The sequence below is a fragment of the Lathamus discolor genome, chromosome 4, assembly GCF_037157495.1.
Source record: "Lathamus discolor isolate bLatDis1 chromosome 4, bLatDis1.hap1, whole genome shotgun sequence".
NCBI lineage: Eukaryota > Metazoa > Chordata > Aves > Psittaciformes > Psittacidae > Lathamus > Lathamus discolor.
The window spans coordinates 50,905,661-50,925,142 of record NC_088887.1 but is presented as its reverse complement, the minus strand read 5'-3'; the positions used below and the strand labels follow the sequence as shown (position 1 = coordinate 50,925,142).

Sequence of the window (19,482 nt, the reverse complement as noted above, 5' to 3'; positions counted from 1 at the left end):
TGGTTTACTTGCATAATCGGAGCAAATGTTGCACACTCAATCTTGTAGAGTTTACCCACCTTACTGAAAATGATGTTATATTATACACTATGAATGAATCAGCAGAAATAATTACTTACGGGTAAAGAGTCCTCTATCACAAGGGTGCCTCAAGCAGAAAAGAAAATTTGGTAAAATGGGAGGGACTGGTTGTTTCTGAGGAGAAAAATCCCCACAAACTGTAAGTGACAAAGACAATGGTTGGCTTATTTGCACGTTTTAAAATAAAGCCTAGAAAATAAAATTAAATCTGACATTATGTTGTTAAATCTTCTGTGATTCTAATTCAGTGATGGTACTTGCCTGTGTAATTAAGTGGTGTTTAAAACAGCATAGACTTTAAACATTAAAACTTAAAGCTTCTTCTCTGAATGGCACAAGGGAAGAAATGCAACGGACAGAAGAGATTATACATAATTTTTAAATATTTTTCATAAGTAATACACAGTTTGAATATAGAAAATAATGTGTTCTTACTAAACTGGACTTGATTAACTCTACTTCTGTTTTCAGGTGTGTTCATTCACTTGGCATCATAGTCACCAGTCTTTAGACAAATAATCATCACAGGAATGTGAAATTAAATATATGCCTTTTATTGCAGAAAAGAATGGGGATTAGAGACTTTTCTTCCATCTGCTGTGCTACAAAGCATGAAGGAAAAGAACATAAAGAAAGCACTTTCACACCTTGTCAAAGCAAATCAAAACCTAGTTCCTCCGGGTAAAAAGGTATTAAATTTGCATCTTAATGGAGAATATGTTTTAAAGAACAGAAAGGGTGGCGTGTATGGGAAACATTTAAAATGAATCCTTCGAAGAAACACCTAGCCATTATATTTTCAGAGATGTAACTTTTTGTGCTCGGTACAACATGTCCAAGAACAATTAAAAATAATTAATTATACCCTAACTAAACTATCTTCTTATCTTGAGAATGCCAGAAAACCGGTTATTAATACTTCATGTATGCAAAGGATACATACTCTTTAATTTATTTAGTGCTTCCTATTAATGGCAGACTTGTTAGAAAAGTTATTGCTCTCTCTCTGATGCTCTCATGTGAACCACATTAACCTATGGGCCTGACATGCTGTTTTTCAGGGTTGTTTTCCATAATGCTGTAGATACAGACTTTTCAGTGGCCAAGATCTGACTGGTTAGATGATGGTCCTTACAGTAACTGACCCTCCTTGCTGTTTTAAAATGCTTTTCTTAGCATTAAGCTTTCACTTCAGCTGGAAAAAAACGTGGAGAAGACAATGCCTCTGAGAAATGCTTTTTTTACATGCATACAGCTGAAGCTGGTTTTAGACACCATAATGAGATTTCTGTATTCAAGTAATTTAGTCTCTATGCAGTCAATTGAGAGAAACAGGCACTTCTAGGGAGCGATTCATCCCATCCCACATTAGGAACCAAAAATAGGTCAAATGGCTTGTGTCCTAGAAATGCTGATTTCTCCCTATGGACTACAAAAAGAACCTGAGAGTGACTAGTTGAGACATAAAATGCTTCATGACACTTTGTTTCTGAGCGGAAAAAACCCACAAAACCTGGTGGCTGAGCTAAGGTTCACTGTGATCAGCAGAAATCCTGCTTGGAGGTTTCAGATCACATCATGACTGTTAACGTGATTTTATGTGTTTGACCTGCAGTGGTCAAGGAGAAAGGCCACTTTTTTGACTGAAGCACTGCATGTCTCCTGTACTGCTGAAGCTAAAGCTACATAATGCCAATTGCTTATTGCTTGTTTTGGTAGTGTAAATTTGGGGTTATTTTTGAAGCCATCACTGCTGCAGGCCTTGCAGGTGTTGACAGTGGCACACAGTACCAGTTCTCGGTTAGAAAAGAGGTTGGAACAGTCCCTTCCTGCAGCAAGCAGACTTTGTTGGTATTGCTTCATTCTTTTTGATTTGAGCCCTGGAAACATGTTGTACACCCACCTGCTATTTTAGCAAGCAGGTCTCAGAAACAAAGCGTCTCAGCTCACCATCATCTTCTGTCTCACTTGGAGGTACTAATGCAGGAACTGATTTCTTTCTGGGGTCTTCTCATCCTCCACATGAAGGGATTCTCCCTTTTTTCACAACCCCTGTGTATTTCTGCACCAACTCAACACCTGGTGAAAGGAAAAGGAAAGCCTTACCACTAGTTGCTCTGCTTTAGATCCATTTCCTCCTTGGCATCTAGAAAAACTTTAGGATAGAGGCTCTTAAAATGCTGTTCAAGGTCAAAAAACATTTTGAATTTGAAATCTAGTGGCTGAAATGAGAATAGCAAATGAGATGAGCTTGTCTTAACTTACCTTTTAAAAGTCTCAACACAAGGATTCACACCAGGGAGGTAAAATGTTTGAGTCTGGACTATTTGGGTGAACTGTTTCTTTTTCCCGTTGTCTCATGAGATATTTCCAAGTTGTTTCTTTTTAGGTAGGTAGTTTAAGCTCAGAGGAGAAAAGAAGATAAATTGTGACATGTATTGCATGGTGTGATTGTATGTATTGATGTACTGTATTTAGCTTTCAGATTTATTCCTTACTAAATACAGTGAAAGGTATTTATTTTAAAAAATAAGAAATGCGATAATGAGGTGGAATAATATGCCATATGCCACAAGTGCCTAGCAAAATGTAATACACACAGCTGACAAAAGCAAATTAGCAAATTCTTTGCTCTCTTTCTCTGTATAGGTACATAAATGTTTAAGAACTAATGGTGATTATGAATGGAAAACTGCTGTCTAGCCTTGAAATGCCTGAATGAACAGATGTTTAATCTGAGTAGTTTAATATTTTCCCTTAGTTAGAGCAGTTACAATGCTTTTGCAGTGCTTTAATCCACCCATAACCAAGTCCTCAGTGCATTTTAACTAAACAAGCAAGATCTGTAAGAATGAAACTGTCTGTCCTCATTTGAAACTCAAGCATCTAATGATTTAGTTTCAGGCTCTGAAGAGCTGTTACTGAAGTCCAATCTCCTTAGACTACACAAATACATTTTTCTCTCTGGATTTGGTAATGTGTTGATTTCTGTCACTGCCTCTTACCCTTGTTTCTCCTTCCTCAGCTATCTGCTCTGCAAGCCAAGGTGCATTATCTAAAGTTCCTCAGTGATCTGCGGTTATATGGAGGCCGTGTTTTCAAGGCAACATTAGTGGTAATATCTCTCTTGAAATAGCCTCTCTGTTCTCTTGGGTTTTGTGTTGGTTTTTTTTTTAATCCAGATGCCTTTTTGCAGAAACTGGAATATATCAGTTTCTTTAGAAGTTTGGGCTGTATTAATACACTTAAAAAAACATTGTTAATTGAGCCAAATCACTTTTATTTTTTATTCCCTTTTCATCCTGAAAATAACATTCCTGCTATAATTTCAACTTTGCTGGGGATTTAGAGATAGGTAGCACCCTTTTGGCAAATAGCACCATCCAGTTAACTATAGTATACTAAAAGTATTAGTCTGGAAAATCTTAATGACAAAGATTTTCTTTTACGAGAAGCAGGTTCCATCCATCCATCTGTTTCTCCATCCAACTATCCATCTAAAAATTAGAGTGTAGTCAATATCCAGCAGCAGATTCCTTTACTTTTTGTTTCTAATTATGAGTCAAGTATGTTCTTGTGTATTATGTCTTCTTAGAAAGACTGAATAATCTTTAATGTAGAAATGCATGCAAAAGTAGCTCCATGAAAATGAAAGAAGGTGGTGGAAATTTCTGCCACTATGCAGTACCTATCATGTTTTTTACTTTTATTTTTCTTCTTTTTTTGCTAAAGCAGGGAGAAAAGCGTTCAGAAGTGACTCTGTTAGTAGGGCCACGGTATGGAATCAGTCATGTGATAAACACCAAAACAAACTTGGTGGCTCTCCTGGCAGACTTCAGCCACGTGAACAGGATTGAGATGTTTACAGAAGACGAAAGCAATGTTAGAGTTGAGCTGCACGTCTTAGATGTAAAAGTAAGTTTGTGGTTGATTTATATTGGTATAACATCTTTAAATAATGCTTTTGCCTTTGCGTATTTGATCAAGCTATATTGTTTTGAACATTTTCATGCTAATAATGTTCGGAGGATGTGTTTTATTTCTTTTTTGTTCAGACTGCCCGTATAGTATGACTTGGGAATTTGAGAGGCCTACGGTGTACCAGACTGGTGCCTTGCAGCACTCATATTCTGTTCTGATTTTTCTCTTGGCTGACCTCAGGCAACTCACTTTGTTGTTGTCTTCCTTGATTTCCTTGGTGAGAAGAGGTTATGATGAAGTTGACCTTCTTTTGAAGTTCATTGAGCCCCTAGAAGCTCGTTCTAGAATAACAGACTATATTATTACCATTAGAGAATCACCAGCTTCATAAGATCAATGTCCCCTGTAATTCAGTGTTTTACCTGCAAAGTTCACTGCAAGTAACCACATAGCAGTTACCAATGAAATAAGCTGTAAAAAGGCAAATTTCTTTTCTTAGACCATATAATTCCAGTTCAGTGCTTTCCCCTACATCATGTATTCACAGATGCTCTTCATCTACCTATAGTAATTTAATTTTTCTTAAATCCCACTTAACACTTTGCATCTGTGGCATCTAGTGGCATAATGAGTGGAGTTTTATATGTGTTATTTTCCTGGTTCCTCTTGGTGTGGTTTCTATTTGGTTTTGAAGTAAAAGGCTTCATGGATTGTCTACAGAATTAATCAGGATAATCAGAGATTGAAGAGAGAGTCCTGATTATACTAGACACCTAAGCATTCTATTAAAATGAATAGAGCCTAACAGTTCTTTTTGTTTACCCAGCTATATGCAAAAACACACGAGGAATATTTTACTAAGCTTTTGCTTTGAATGCTTTAGGTTTATTGACCTGGAAGAGTTTCCCTGTATTAATTAGGAGGGAAGGGATGCCATCCAGAGGGACCTTGACACACTTGTGAGGTGGGCTGATGCCAACCTTATGAAGTTCAACCACGACAAGTGCAAGGTCCTACACCTGGGTTGGAGCAATCCCAGGCACAGCTACAGACTGGGCAAAGAAGAGATTCAGAGCAGCCCTGCAGAGAAGGACTTGGGGGTGCTGGTCGATGAGAAAATGAACATGAGCCAGCTTCAGTGTGCGCTCGCAGCCCAGAAAGCCAACCGTATCCTGGGCTGCATCAAAAAGAGCGTGACCAGCAGGTTGAAAGAGGTGATCCTGCCCCTCTACTCTGCTCTCGTGAGACCTCACCTGGAGTATTGTGTGTGGTTCTGGTGTCCTCAACATAAAAAGGACACGGAACTGTTGGAACAAGTCCAGAGGAGGGCCACGAGGATGATCAGGGGACTGAAGCACCTCCCGTATGAAGACAGGCTGAGGAAGTTGGGGCTTTTCAGCCTGGAGAAGAGAAGGCTGCGTGGAGACCTAGTAGCAGCCTTCCAGTACCTGAAGGGGGCCTATAGGGATGCTGGGGAGGGACTCTTTGTCAGGGACTGTAGTGACAGGACGAGGGGTAATGGGTTAAAACTTAAACAGGGGAAGTTTAAATTGGATATAAGGAGGAAATTCTTTCCTGTTAGGGTGGTGCGGCACTGGAATCGGTTGCCCAGGGAGGTTGTGAGTGCTCCATCCCTGGCAGTGTTCAAGGCCAGGTTGGATGAAGCCTTGAGTGGGATGGTTTAGTGAGAGGTGTCCCTGTCCATGGCAGGGGGGTTGGAACTAGATGATCTTGAGGTCCTTTCCAACCCTAACTATTCTATGATTCTATGATTCTAATTAAAAAAAATTGTTGTAAATTAATCTAGATGCTCTTTGACAGTAACTTAAGAGAAATATAGGGGTTGGTGAACACAGCATCTCTTTCACCTTACTTAGCAGAGATCTGTGGATCTCTCAGGCTACTTTAGCTGTGTTACTGTGCTAAACTCATAGCCCTCTTATCAGAAAGCTGTTATCACCTTCTTACATATGGAGAAGGTAGTATAGAAACTAAATCTTTCACATCTGCTTGTATGTAAAATGCAGCACTGTATGCCATGATGTTACATATTGCCATGGTATTATGTAATTTTACATTATAATACTGTTACTGTCTTACCACAAACCATGTACATCCCGTCTCCTTGCATTTCAACACGTCATCTTAAACCCAGGGAGACTGGCTTTTCAGTTCCAAAATTTAGTAGGCTCTGGACGGAATTTAGCAAAAAATTGCCTCTCTGTGGGGCACAAGTAAGAGTTGTTACTGTGTCCTGTTGCGGAGATGCAAACACATACAGGTAGGTGTTCTCATCTGATGCTTTCATCTCTTCGGTTACCCTAAGGAAGCAGGTTGATATATGCAGATTCTGGATATGCCAATATCTTAATAATGAATAAATGAATAAACAGTTAGGATTTTTATTTTATTTTTGGTTCTTTTTAATGTATTCTCAAGCATGTATCACTTGGCAGAAGCAGGCAATAATAGTTTAGCTGTCATGGGACTGTATAAGAGATTAACAATAGCTCACAGCACTGTTTTCAGCAATCTGAGATTTCTACGAAGATCATCCATTTCTGTCCATCACTGCAGAAAATTTGAGATTAGCATTTTAAGTGTAATTTTTTAGTAGTCACTTGGAAGAACAGAGGTTAGTAAGTCCATTTCAGGTTTAATAATTTATAGTTAACTGTCACAACTATGATTGAGTGCTTTAAAAGCAGCACGTACTGAAAGAAGCTCAAATTGTAGCACAAAAAACTTCAAAGAAAAAAAAAAAAAAGCATAATTTTTACCCTGATGCTGAAAACTCTTCATACAGTATTCAGGGCACCTGGAGTATTTTGGACTAAGATACTATAGCACCGGCATTTTAAAAAAAATTGTCAGACCTATCATGGGTTTGGTAGTAAGCTATGATCATCAGTTATGTTTTGGCCACAGCCTCCATCAGAATCAGTTGTCTTTTAACTAGTAAGGGGTTGATTAAGTTGGATAGCTGTCCTTGTTGCATGTAACATTCCTGCCATAACAAATTATGCAGGTCCCTGCATCTGTCTTTTGACAGTGGGCTCTGCATGCTAAATTATTATAAATTGTCACAAATATCCACACAGCTATGACTATAAACTGTGACTGGTAAGAAGGGCTGTCTACAGTGTAATTTCTGTCTATATATCTTGGTATGGGCTTCATTTTTATTCCCTCTCTAGGAGCTGTAGAGGCTAGCCACCTTCAAATAAATTTGAGAGGAGCAGCTTCTGGTGTTAAAAGCTACAGAGACATGAACAAAAGCTTTAGGCAAATAATTTTATATGTTGTGGCAAAAGAAAAGGGAATTAAAGGAAGTAAGTTTCATATGGATGTCTTAGGTTTGATGCTTGCTAGCCTGGCAGCCACAGTTTTTCAAAGCTCTGGGGTCTCTCATTTTTGTTAGGTCTGACTTTTTTTATGAATGCTTTGAGTTTGTTTTCTTTGCTCATTTCCCTTCTGGGGATCTTTCTCCATTCTTTTTGTCTCTGTTTATCTGCATATTTTTTCATCACATCTTTTCAGTAATGCCAGGCCACAAACAAATCTTTTAAGCTGTCATTGCAGTATTCACTATCACTGCTATGTAATAATAGCTTTATCTAATTATTTAGACATTAATTTAGTTATTATCTAAATAATTAGATTTTTGCTTCCTGTATCTTGCTTCTTTACATGTACTTAGGGCACCTCATCTCATTTTCTGAGAGGTTGCAGATTCCCATACTACTGCCAGACTCCGGTGCTTAATGAACCAGGTTCTTAGCCCTTGGCAGTTACTGTAAAGTATCAGTAAACTGTGCTTTGGTGAGAATATATCTATGCAAGAACATGATGCAGCAAGAATCTTAAAATGGTTAGCTTCATTCAGAAAGAGAGCAAAATCAGCTGTTAGAACATCCAGTTGGACTTCTATCTTACTGCAACTCCAGTCTTTTCTAAAAGTTTGATGCTGTTTGATATTGGTAATGAGGAAAATGAGTTCTCATGTGTATTTTTGCATGTGGTGTTTGTGCTGTAATTCATTTTGCTTCCATGTAGTAGTATTGTCAGCAGATAAACGGATTGAGGAGGAACAGCCTTAACCAAGACTTGGTTGTATTCTTCTTAGCCTATTACTCTACTGATGGAGTCATCAGATGCAATGAATCTTGCTTGCCTAACAGCTGGATACTACAGACTGCTGGTTGACTCAAGGCGCTCAATATTCAACATGGCCAACAAGAAAAATACAGGGAGCCGAGAAACAGGTATTCATTGTCCAGTATGTTGATGATGGTCCAGTGTATAAACCTGAAGCCAGCTTAAGTCAGTGCACCTCCAGATAAATACAAGTCTATGCCAAATGAGATCTGATTGCTGGCTCAGACCTAGCACCACAGCATGTAATTTCAGCTTCATCATGTTCTAATATTCAGCCTATTATAGCACATTAATGGTAAAATAAATCAGGTGATGAATTTCTTCCATACTGTGGTGAAACAGATGCATGCTCCCTATGAATGTTATTATTTCATACGCATATATCTTTTGTAAGAATACCTATGATGTTGGAGAAACCAGAATTTGATTTGGATTTGTGTTACTCTTTCTGGAATAGCATTTGTACCTAGCTGAGGTTTAGTTCTGTGCTAAAGTTCAAATGTACCAGTTAAACTTTAGGTCATTAAATCAACAAGTATTTAACTTAGAAGTGAGTTTGAAACTGCTTTTGAAGTGTTTGATGGCTCAGCTGTCCTATTCATAGTATTTATTGCTCAGAATTAACAAGTTGTTTAAAAATAATGTGACTTTGCTCTTCAGTTTCATAATGTTGATTTTATTTCACCATGCTGTAGGAAGTGAAAATAGAGGGAAGCATAATCTCCTTGCTTCTGAGTGGAATTGTATACCAAAAACTACCACTTTCCTGACTGAAGGAGATCAGGAGACACAAATGTCCTTTGCTGATCCAAAACAGAAGACTGTAGATGTTTCTGAAAGTCTGTTATGTCAAAAAGAACACAGACATCTGTACATAGAAAATACATACAATTCAAGTGGATTTGATCAGCATCTGGCCAAGCAAAGTGACCCCACTGAAGCAGAAGAAAGCAGAAACTTTAATCAGCCCTCACTGCTGTCACTCTCAGGTCTGGAACCAAGCAAGAAAACACAGGATTCCCCCAGGGGAGCAAAAGTTTCCTTTATATTTGGAGATCACAACTTGGATGGTATCAGTCCCCAGACTCTTGGCTATGAAAGGCTTTTGGATGAAAGTCCAGAAGTATTAGAAAAACAAAGAGCCATTTATATTAGTAATGCCAATGACATTAAAGGCCTGGAGCTGTCACCAGATGCTGAAAGCATTCAGTTTGCTACAAATGCTGTTTACGCAACTATAAATGATGGTAAAATATTTGGAGCTGCGGAGGGGATAGAAGAGCCTTTGCTGCATGATATTTGTTATGCAGAAAACACAGATGATGCTGAAGATGAAGATGAAGTAAGCTGTGAGGAAGACATTATGGTAGGAGAAATCAATAGGCCTGCTCTTCTCAGCCTTTCTGGTTCTAGTGATGACATTATTGATTTGACTTCACTTCCACCTCCTGAAGGTGATGATAATGAAGATGATTTCCTATTGCATACCTTAAACATGGCCATTGCTGCTCCTCCACCTGGCTTCAGGGACAGTTCAGATGAGGAAGACTCTCAGAATCAAGCAACACAGCCTAGAGACAACAAGGAGCAAGCCAATAATCTAGGCAGTGATGACATTCCAGTGTCGCTTATCGATGCTGTCCCTACTAATACAGAGGGGAAGTGTGAGAAGGGGCTAGATGATGCTGTAGTCTCTACACTTCAAGCACTAGAAGCTTTGGCTGCTTCAGAGGAACAGCAGACGAATGACAATTCAGGTTCTTTCACCATAGTTACGTTTATTCATTGAAAATCATTTCATCTCATCCATTTAGCTTTGGAAATGCTTCATTTCATGAGGGTTGGTTGGTTTTTTTTCTTTGGTTTTCCTTTTTTTTTTCCCCATCATTTTCCATACATCATATTCCATAATATTTAATGGAACTACCATTACGTTATTAAACTACCTGTCCCGGGAACTGTGCAATAAAGTCAGAGTATTCTTACAAAGCATATTTTTGTCTCTAACACACCCCCTTTGCTTGTCACTTATCCAGGTGCTTCAGCTGCTGCCATTTAATTGACTCTTTATTTTTTGTGGCTTGCAGGTGTAGCTATCCTGCGAGCATATAGTCCTGAGTCATCTTCCGATTCTGGCAATGAAACAAATTCCTCTGAAATGACTGAAAGCTCTGAACTAGCCGCAGCACAGAAACAGTCAGAAAATACTGCACGTATGTTTTTGACCACAAGTGAAGGCTACCAACCCCTTGTGGAAGAGCAGACTGAATTTACCATGGCTAAAAACCAGGCTGGAGGGCCAGGCATGAAGCCCTCACAGCCTTTGGCTGGTCGTCAGGCTGCAGAGCTACAGTCAAAAGTTGTGCCTTCAAAGCAGATTCTTCATTCAGATAACATGGAAATGGAGCCAGAGACCATGGAAACAAAATCTGTCACTGATTACTTTAGCAAATTGCACATGGGGTCCTTGGTATATTCTTGCACTAGTAAAAGGAAAAATAAGATGACAGACAGCGAAGTAAAAGCATCCTCTGATGGCAATGCTACTGTGAAAAAGCCACAAGGAACTAAAAAAGCAGAGACTGATGAAGATCTAAAAGCTAAATTTGGAACTCTTTCAGCAAGAGACAGTCAACATCTAAGCACTTTTAATGTGGAAAGAACTGCCTTTCGCCAAAGATGGTACGCTGATGATGATGGGGCAGCAGATAAGCCAGGCTCAGAAACAGTGAACGGGAAGACATTTCCAAGAGTTCCTGGCCTCGGTAAAACAGAAACTGACTGCAAGGATGAAGTGGATCCTGAGGTGGATCAGGATGATACCTCGGGGCTTAGCCAAGGTGAAAACTTTCTGTCAGATATAACTCCTGTGTCTTCAGCCAAAGACCTAAATGATGCAGAAGATATTGATTTATCTGCAGATGACCATCCTTCAAAGCTTCCAGAAGCTGAGCAGAGCGTGGCTAGGCTTTGTGAATATCACTTAGCTAAGCGCATGTCATCTCTGCAAAGTGAAGGCCATTTCTCACTGCAAAGCTCTCAGTGCTCTTCAGTGGATGCAGGATGCAGCACAGGCAGTAGCACATGTGCTACCCCTGTTGAATCTCCTCTTTGTACTTCTGATGTTAAGCACATTATCTCTGACCCATCAATGAAGGGCATTGCCTATATTTCAGCAGATGAAAGAGCTGCCATTCTTCCAAAACATGGAACGACATACAAGGACCTGCATCAGCAGCCCGAAGCGGTGTGTCACAGAATGACAGTGCCTGTTGTGCATTCAGCAATAAATGCTGAACCACTGTTTGGCACTTTGAGAGAAGGATGTCATCGGATCCCCAAGATAAAAGAAACCACAGGTACAGCAGTAATAAAGTGTTTCTTACATTTGTTTTTAAAGCTACGTGTTAATGTTGAGGACCAGGTGAGACATTTGTATTATCTTTACCTCAAACTACTACATCAAACTCTAGCAGCCAGTGGGATTAGACCTTCAGTGTATCTATTCATTTTACTTGTACACGTTGAGATATTCTTATGAGCTGCTTACAAGGATCAATTTTTTAAAACCCCTCTCATTACAGTTAAAACTTTCAAGAGGGATGCTCTCTTCCACTCTTTGGAAGCCTCTTCAAAATCCATTGTTACTTGAATTCTTTTTAGATTACAAAATGACTATGCAACATATATTAACGTAGGAGAGAAAAAACTGTGATTCATTTATTATATCTTAGATGCTTTTTTAGCAGATTGTCAAAAACATGCCAATATGAATAAAAAAGCTGTAAATGTAAGGATGAGAAAATGTCACTACCTTATTAAGCATGTATTTGCTTCACCATCTGACAGTAGGTGTTTCCTTAAAGAATAATTTACATATAGAACCATTACCGTATTTTTAAGTTCCAATTTCAAGAGATTTTGTGAACTTACCAAAAAAGAAAAAAAAAAAAAAAAAAACCAAAAAACCCCGCAAAGTTTTGCAGAGATAGCATTGGAAATTCTTTCAATTGGGTTTTAAATATTTCTCTCTTCCTGGGCTGCAACCTACATGTAGCAGTAATGTGTGAATGCATGAAAATCCAAAAGTGGAACAGACTAGGAGCTAGAATGAAAAGTGTTATTTCTCTGCCAAAAAAGCCCACATAACCAAACCAGAATTACCATGAATGCATCTTTTCATACCCTCTCAGGTGCAGTTAAAGAAAGTATTTTAATCTGAAAATATTTATCTAATTAGTTAATAGATAACATGCAATCGATATATTGGGGAAGATACAGGATGTTTTCTAAGTTATTTTTTATTCCTTTTTAAAAACAAAGTCTGTTGTAGTGGAATGAACAAGTAATTATTCATAATTTGTTGATAGATTTTAAGAGGCATCTTAGTGAACTACAAATGACATGAACTAGCAATGAGTTCTTTGTGAAATATTCTGAGGAATGGAGACCACTGGGAAATAGCAGGAATCCATTTGTCTTGACTATTGAAGATATTTAAAAGCTCAGTTTCTGAATATTGTCAGGATGATGCTTAATTATTCTGTCTGCTCTTCTACTACCCCTAGTGTAGCTTTGACAGAGCCTGAGAAGGGAAGACAAGGAGGCATGCCTACAGCTTTTCCTAGACAGCCTCTAGCTGACTCCATCATGCTATCATCCATGCTATCAGAATCAAAGGTGCCAAGTCAAAATCAAGACTCTTGTGACATTCCCAAAGTAAATCAGGCTTGTGGAGCAACAGTTAGTTTACGGCCATATGACATGATAGGAGGAAGCCTCAGGATGCCGCACAACAGGAAAGTGCTGAGACGCAGCAGCAGCATCATTGGAGCATCTGCAAGTGTTGAGATGCTGTTTGAAAAGAAGGCAGCCGCAGACAGCTTGAAATGCCTGGACACCACCCGAAGGGACGAATCTAAATTGGGGAGAAGTGTGGAACTCTCCCTGGGCAAAAAGCTGTCAAAAAGTTATTCCCAGAGTTGTGTATATGTCAGCACTGATAGGAAGGACAGTAAGAGGTGCTCGGGCACAGGCACCAGTCAGAAGGACTCTAAGCAGTGTCGAACGTTACCCTTGCGGAAGCTGGACACCAGTGCCTGGAGGTGTCGTGGCCCCTTTAGCTATTGTTTCCTAAGCAGAGGAAACGATGACAACGATGATGATGATGACCAAGACAGCCAACAGCTCTCATGTCTCTTTGAACAGCAGATCCCGTGTGAGCTCACAGAGCCAGTTGGTCAGTCATTTTCCAGAGAAAATGACCAAAAAGCCTTGGAGTCCCCGCAGGCTGCTGAGCCCCCACAAAATGTGTCAGTCAATGCACATGAGGAGAGCAGTGCTGACATCCAAGGTGGCCAAATTGATGTGAATCTCAATGATGTGGCCTTCGATGCACGAATCACACGAATAAATGTGATGAAAGACAAGACGTATGCAATGCCTGATGGATTTATTGCAGCACAAAAGGATGCCAATGAGCTACTCTCATTGGTCCGAGCAAGTATGGGCAAGAGGGAAGATTTACATCCAGAAACATATGACCTTAAACTTTCTAAGTACAAACAACTGTTATCTATGGAATCGAGACAGTTGGGAAGTGCCTGCAGGAAAATGGCCATGGCTGATAAAAGCCCTGAGGAAATGCTTTTAGCTATGACTTCCAGCTTTCAAGTACTCTGTTGCTTAACAGAAGCCTGCATGCGTTTAGTTAAAGTCATGAACTCTGAAACACAGCAGCAGGAAATTATAGCTAAGATAGATGAGGTTGTAATAAACTACATTTGTCTTTTAAAGGCTGCAGAAGCAGTGTCAGGCAAGAACTCCAGTGATCCTAGCATTAAACTCTTGGCTCGACATTCGACTACCATGGCCGCTATTGTAAGCACACTAACACGTTCTCTTAAGATGCTTTTAAACAAATAAATACAAAAGTCACTTCATAATCTACCTTTGCAAAGCCATACATAAAAAACTTTTATTTACTGTATGTGTATGAACTAATGTAACAAACTCAGCTTTCTCTGTATATTTTGTTATTTTATATAAAATAGATATGAGATTTAAAAAAAGTTAAAATACTGAACACTGACAAAAGTAATGACCAGATCTGTCCTTCCGTTTATACAAAAACAAAAGCCAAAAAACCCTCTCCCCAAGACCAGAAAAACAAGCAGAAAAAATCCCACACAGGAGCAAATTGATGTTTGGCTATTTTTCATATAGTCAAATTCATGGTTGTATGAATTGAACTTTTAAAGCCTGTGATGTCAATGAAGTTGTTTTCTGTTTCATCCAAGTTTTCACTTGGAGAATGCTCCATGTTTAGAAATGAGAAATTAAATCATAATGTATATAACACAATATTTAATGTTTTAAAATTATAATTTTTAAGCATTGAAAATAGCAAAAAGACACTTAAAATCCAAGAGACTATTATAACTTACTAGAGAATATATATATAATAAATGACTCTTTTGTTCATATGGCCTGAATTACCTGATTCTTCTTTTCTAGGAAATTCTGTATTAAAAAAAAAAAAAAAGAAGTATAGAAAATACCAACTTCAGAGGGTATCTGGTGTATTTAACATTAGTACTGGCATTTTAGATAGTGAGGGTAACTGTGGAAGTATGAGGATATGAGGACACAGAAACCAGAGCAGTGGTGGTGTTCTCTCTGAACTGATTGATGCCATACTGGCCAGACCGAAATATATAGGGCAGGTCTGCAAACTCCTTTCCCTGCTAAATGAGAGAGAGGAACATCAGGAGATTACTGTGCTGTTTACTGTTTCATCATATATCTATGGTGCATCTGAACAACATGAACTGCATCTATTTTGTTAAATATTTTATACTTCATATTTTATGATTCTGAATGTTTAACTGTAAATAAGTTAGAAATAAAATGAAGTTTTCAGAATACAATCAATATCTCTGAAATATTTCCAGCTAGAGACAGTTCTTCTCTGAGTGATGGCAAAGGCAATTTGTGAATAATCTTTCCCATCTGAACCTTTCTGGATAACATTTAGTAGTCTTGTGTTTGGGAGACAGCCAAAGCAGTAGCTCTCTGTTTTACCTGGCAGACAGGCTCTCACAAGAGCATCTAAACTTTTCAGTCACCAAGGAGCAGCAGCCCTTGTGGAAAGCGCAGAATACCCTCCTGCAAACTGATGTAGGTAATTTTTATCAGTTTCTCATAATGTCACATACAAAGAGTGTAACTGCTCTGTTTTGAGAACTTACCCATTCAGTTGAAGCAGGTGTGACGCTTCCTGTGCTGAACCAGAAAGACCAAACAAACAAAATTAAGTTTTTGCCACAAAATATTTTCTTGCGTAGAGTGAAGCCTTTCACTATGAAAACAAGTTGTGCTCTTTCCTCCAACTTCAGAGAAACATCTTCAGAAACAGCATCAGAAGCTTAATCCGTTGTTTGTAGGAGAAAAATCTGGTTTCCCATTTGGCTAGCATGTGGATCCACTCTTGAGGGCAGCTCCAAGGTAGGCTGCAGGCTGAATTACTCTGGTGGTGGGTGACAACAGCCCATCCCCATGTGGTGCTCACACTCAGTGCTGTCATTCCAGCAGCCCAGAGTGGGGTTGTGTGTGCTGCTCTTTTGCTGCAAGTACCAGTGAAATTCTTGCTGTGGTTTTCATACTGGGGAAGGAACAAGCTGAACTGTTGTACTGGTATGTATTCCTTGACTGTTTTGTGAGTTTATGTTAAAATGTTGTCAGTGATTTGGAAATACCAAGTTTCAGAAGTAGGAATGCTACAACTAAACATCAACATAGATCATATGGATGTGACACTTTCAGGGTTGCTAGTCCAGTCCTTTTCATTCCACTCCATTTCAAAAACTGATCTAGTTTTATTTCAAAGGTAAGTGTACTTTTGTTGTCCTTACTGTTTAAGAACTTTTCTGACTGTAAACCTGCACATTTTGCTTCCTAACGTTAACTATGGTCTGGTTTTGTGGCAGTATTTTTTAGGTTTAACTAATGGGTTTTTTTTCCTCTGCTTTTTGATGCATTTTTATGGAATCATGGAATAATTTGGGTTGTAAAGAGTTCATGTAGTCTAACCCTTGCTCAAAGCAGATCTATTCCGATCAGGTTGATGAGGGCTGTTTCAAGTTGTCTTGAGCATCCTCCAAGGATGGAGGTCCCACAACCTTTCTTGGCACAAATATGTTACAATATTTGAAAATTATGGTTAAAAAATAAAAATTCTTTATGTCTGTAATCAGAATTTTTGATTTTCCAGCAACACCCATTTCCTTTCATCATATCTCTCTGCACTCTTTATAAGAGTCGGGCTCTGTTTTCTCTGGTATCCTCCACCAGGTAAAATACCAGGTACTGCAATAACATCTCCTCTGAGCCTTCTCTCCTCCAGGCTGAGTAAAACCAGTTTCTTCAGACTTTCCTTGTCTGTCATGAGATCCAGCCCTGGACCAGTATGGTGACCCTCCACTGGACTCACCAGTGTGACTTCATAAGCCAGCTCCATGTTCCTGTCTCAGTTTTGATTAATAGGATCATCTAGCCAAGCTCTCCAAGTCACCACTTAGAAGGCAACTTCTCTTTACCCCCAGGATTTCAGATATACGCATCCAGTACCATATGAATGTCTTCTTATGTAATCTTTACACACACAATTATATGCAAGCTTTTAAATGCTGCCTTCTGAGGACTTTGTACAATGGCACAGTTGCTGGAAATTAGAATCACATGTATTCACAGGTATATTATGTAGGTGTCTCACAATCATTATTTGTCAGTAAGTATTTTCATCTTTCTTGTGGGCTCCAAGGAGACCTTTATTGCAGCCTTTCAGTAGTTGAAGGGAGCTTATAAGAAGGCTGGGGACAGACATTTTAGCAGGTCCTGTCATGATAGGTAATGGGTTTAAACTGAAAGAGGGTAGAGTAAGACTAGATACAAGGAAGAAATTTTTTAAAATGAAGGTACTGAAACACTGACACAGGTTGCCCAGAGAGGTGGGGGATGCTTCATCCCTGGAAACATTCAAGGCCAGGCTGGATGTGGCTCTGAAAAACCTGATCTAGTTGAAGATGTCCCTGCTCATTGCAGGGAGGTTGGATTAGATGACCTTTAAAGGTCTCTTCCAAGCCAAATGATTCTATAATTCTATGATTCTGCTTGTCCTGCCCAGCTAAGGAGATCCCTAGATGATAATAGAGATAACTGTTCATAATTCTGAAGCGTATGACCTTGCACATCATTTGCTACTGAATTGTAACCTATTTCTATTAATCTTCAGCATTAAGGTGTCATTGTCTTCCTATGTGGAATTCTAATTTATTCCTGCATTAATTGTATGCCTCAGCTTTGTGTCCTCAGGAAATGTCATCACTATGTCCCTCCTTCTTGCACTACATCAGTAAAGAAACACTAAAAAAGATACTGTCATGTGAAATATACTATACTTTTAAACATCTTTTTTAACTCAATAGAATGACAGGCATCTTCATCTTTTAAGTCCCTGAGTTCAGGCCATTTTCTAAAATAACATTTTGAAATTCAGAAACAAAGTCGCACACCTATATTTATTTTCCTTCTATTTAACTGCAACTCCAATAATTCATGATAACTGGAAGATCCAGAATGCTCTGCGATGTCGTCACTGCTCACCAGAGATGTAGTATTCACACTAACATTCTATTTGAGGCTGAAAAATGGGCTCCTGATTAACTCTGTCACTTACATTTTTATCTGAGAGACCCTATGACTTCATTGAAACCCAATTAAAGCTAGTGGTATTTAGAGTTGAATTATATCTTGTCACGTGTATAAGAGATGCCTTTACTGCTTCAGAATAAGGCATGCTCCTGTGCGATCCCTTTGACATACTTTTAGAAGTTAAATAGGAGGGCATCAGGAGCTTGGATAGTAGCTTAAGAAGCCACGAAAGCCTCTTCTCATCTGCTGGGGCCAAACCCACAAAATGCTAGTACTGGCCAAGTTGGAATTCTAATGCAACCAGAAATGGTTTTCCTAAGACTTTTGTTCTTCTCCCTACCCTTCTATTATGACAAGATGAAGGCAGGACCTCTCAATCTAAGTGATCAAAGGATTACTGCTTAGATAAAGTCCCTAAATCAGCACTGCTGTTCCTTAAGTATGAGAACTTTTTTGTGGTGGCAGCATCAAGGCAATTTCCACCGGGGAATAATACTTATTTTCTCTACCTTTCTAAAAAGTAGCATTAGATTTGTTCCCTCTGGGTTTGACTGTCCATTTGGGCAACAGGATCAAATAGTGACTGGGCAAAGGACTGAGAGCTTCACATCAGTATCATGGAGTTCCATGTCATCTGAACTGCATGCAAGGGTTTCCGTCACATCTGAAGGTGTTTACTCAAGTGAGGACTTCACCACTCAACTATCCTTTTTTAAACCTGTTGACCTGGAAAAGATGTGAATGGTTTTTCTTTCTCTCTTCCAGAATGTGATTAGCCCTTAACAGAGGGTCACAGAGAACTACACTCATTTCTTTGTAGTCCACCTGCCAGGCCCTGCCCAATTTTCTCAAAAAGTTTGTCTGAGTCCTGCCAGTGGATGCGTCCTGGTTTCAGCTGGGATAGGGCTAATTTCCTTCTGAGTCTCCTCCCCATCCCATGGGGGAAGGGTGTGAGCAAGTGACTGCCTCTTATTTAGTTGCTGGCTGGGGTTAAAACCACGACAGTCTATCAGGAATACACTGATAAATCAGTTGAGAAACAGTCTGTCCCACACAGAACTAATTTCATTCTTTCTTGTACACTTATTCATGTGTCTTCAACACTTTCATAGAGGAGTTTAGCAATCTGCCTGTTGGACAACTCCCTGATAGTGTGGTTAAAGGTTATTCTCTAGGCCCTGTGTCCTCTTTTTCAACCAAGGCAAGGCAGGATGAAAGATGCGCATCTGCAATGGTGGGGCATACTTTTATTATCAGGGCCTCTTCCCTTTCTCAGAGACTTCTGCTGTACTTGTTATTGCAGAATGTGGGCCAGAATGCGGATCATCTCTGTGTCTTGAAATGCTTTTCTCCATTCTGCAGATGCAGGAAGGCTCACTCTTTCGGCACTCCTTTCTCTCTCTTTTCAGAGACAGCCTTACAAGTAATGGCAGTGAATGCATGTTATTAGCTAGGTTAGACTTTTGGGTTGATGTGTTTGTTGGTCTTCCTCCCATTCCTGTCTATTCAGACTGTTCTGTGTTACCTGCTCAAAATGAAGCAATCTGGTCCTTCATTCTAAGTCTCTTACCCTTACTGAAGTCTAATATCCATCTCAGCCAACTCGACCTT

General features: G+C 39.3%; 1 protein-coding gene across 1 annotated transcript in view; it reads left to right on the top strand.

Annotated features, from left to right (window-relative positions):
• Positions 1 to 15,076, top strand: part of FRMPD4 (FERM and PDZ domain containing 4) — a 307,753-nt gene extending 292,677 nt beyond the window's left edge. The window contains exons 11-17 of the mRNA XM_065677447.1: positions 644 to 770; positions 3,107 to 3,196; positions 3,814 to 3,996; positions 8,129 to 8,267; positions 8,856 to 9,917; positions 10,248 to 11,519; positions 12,734 to 15,076. Of these exons, the coding sequence (XP_065533519.1) occupies positions 644 to 770; positions 3,107 to 3,196; positions 3,814 to 3,996; positions 8,129 to 8,267; positions 8,856 to 9,917; positions 10,248 to 11,519; positions 12,734 to 14,085 (4,225 nt within the window). The 3' untranslated portion in view covers positions 14,086 to 15,076. The remainder of the gene's footprint in view (positions 1 to 643; positions 771 to 3,106; positions 3,197 to 3,813; positions 3,997 to 8,128; positions 8,268 to 8,855; positions 9,918 to 10,247; positions 11,520 to 12,733) is intronic.
• The last annotated feature ends 4,406 nt before the right edge of the window (positions 15,077 to 19,482 follow it).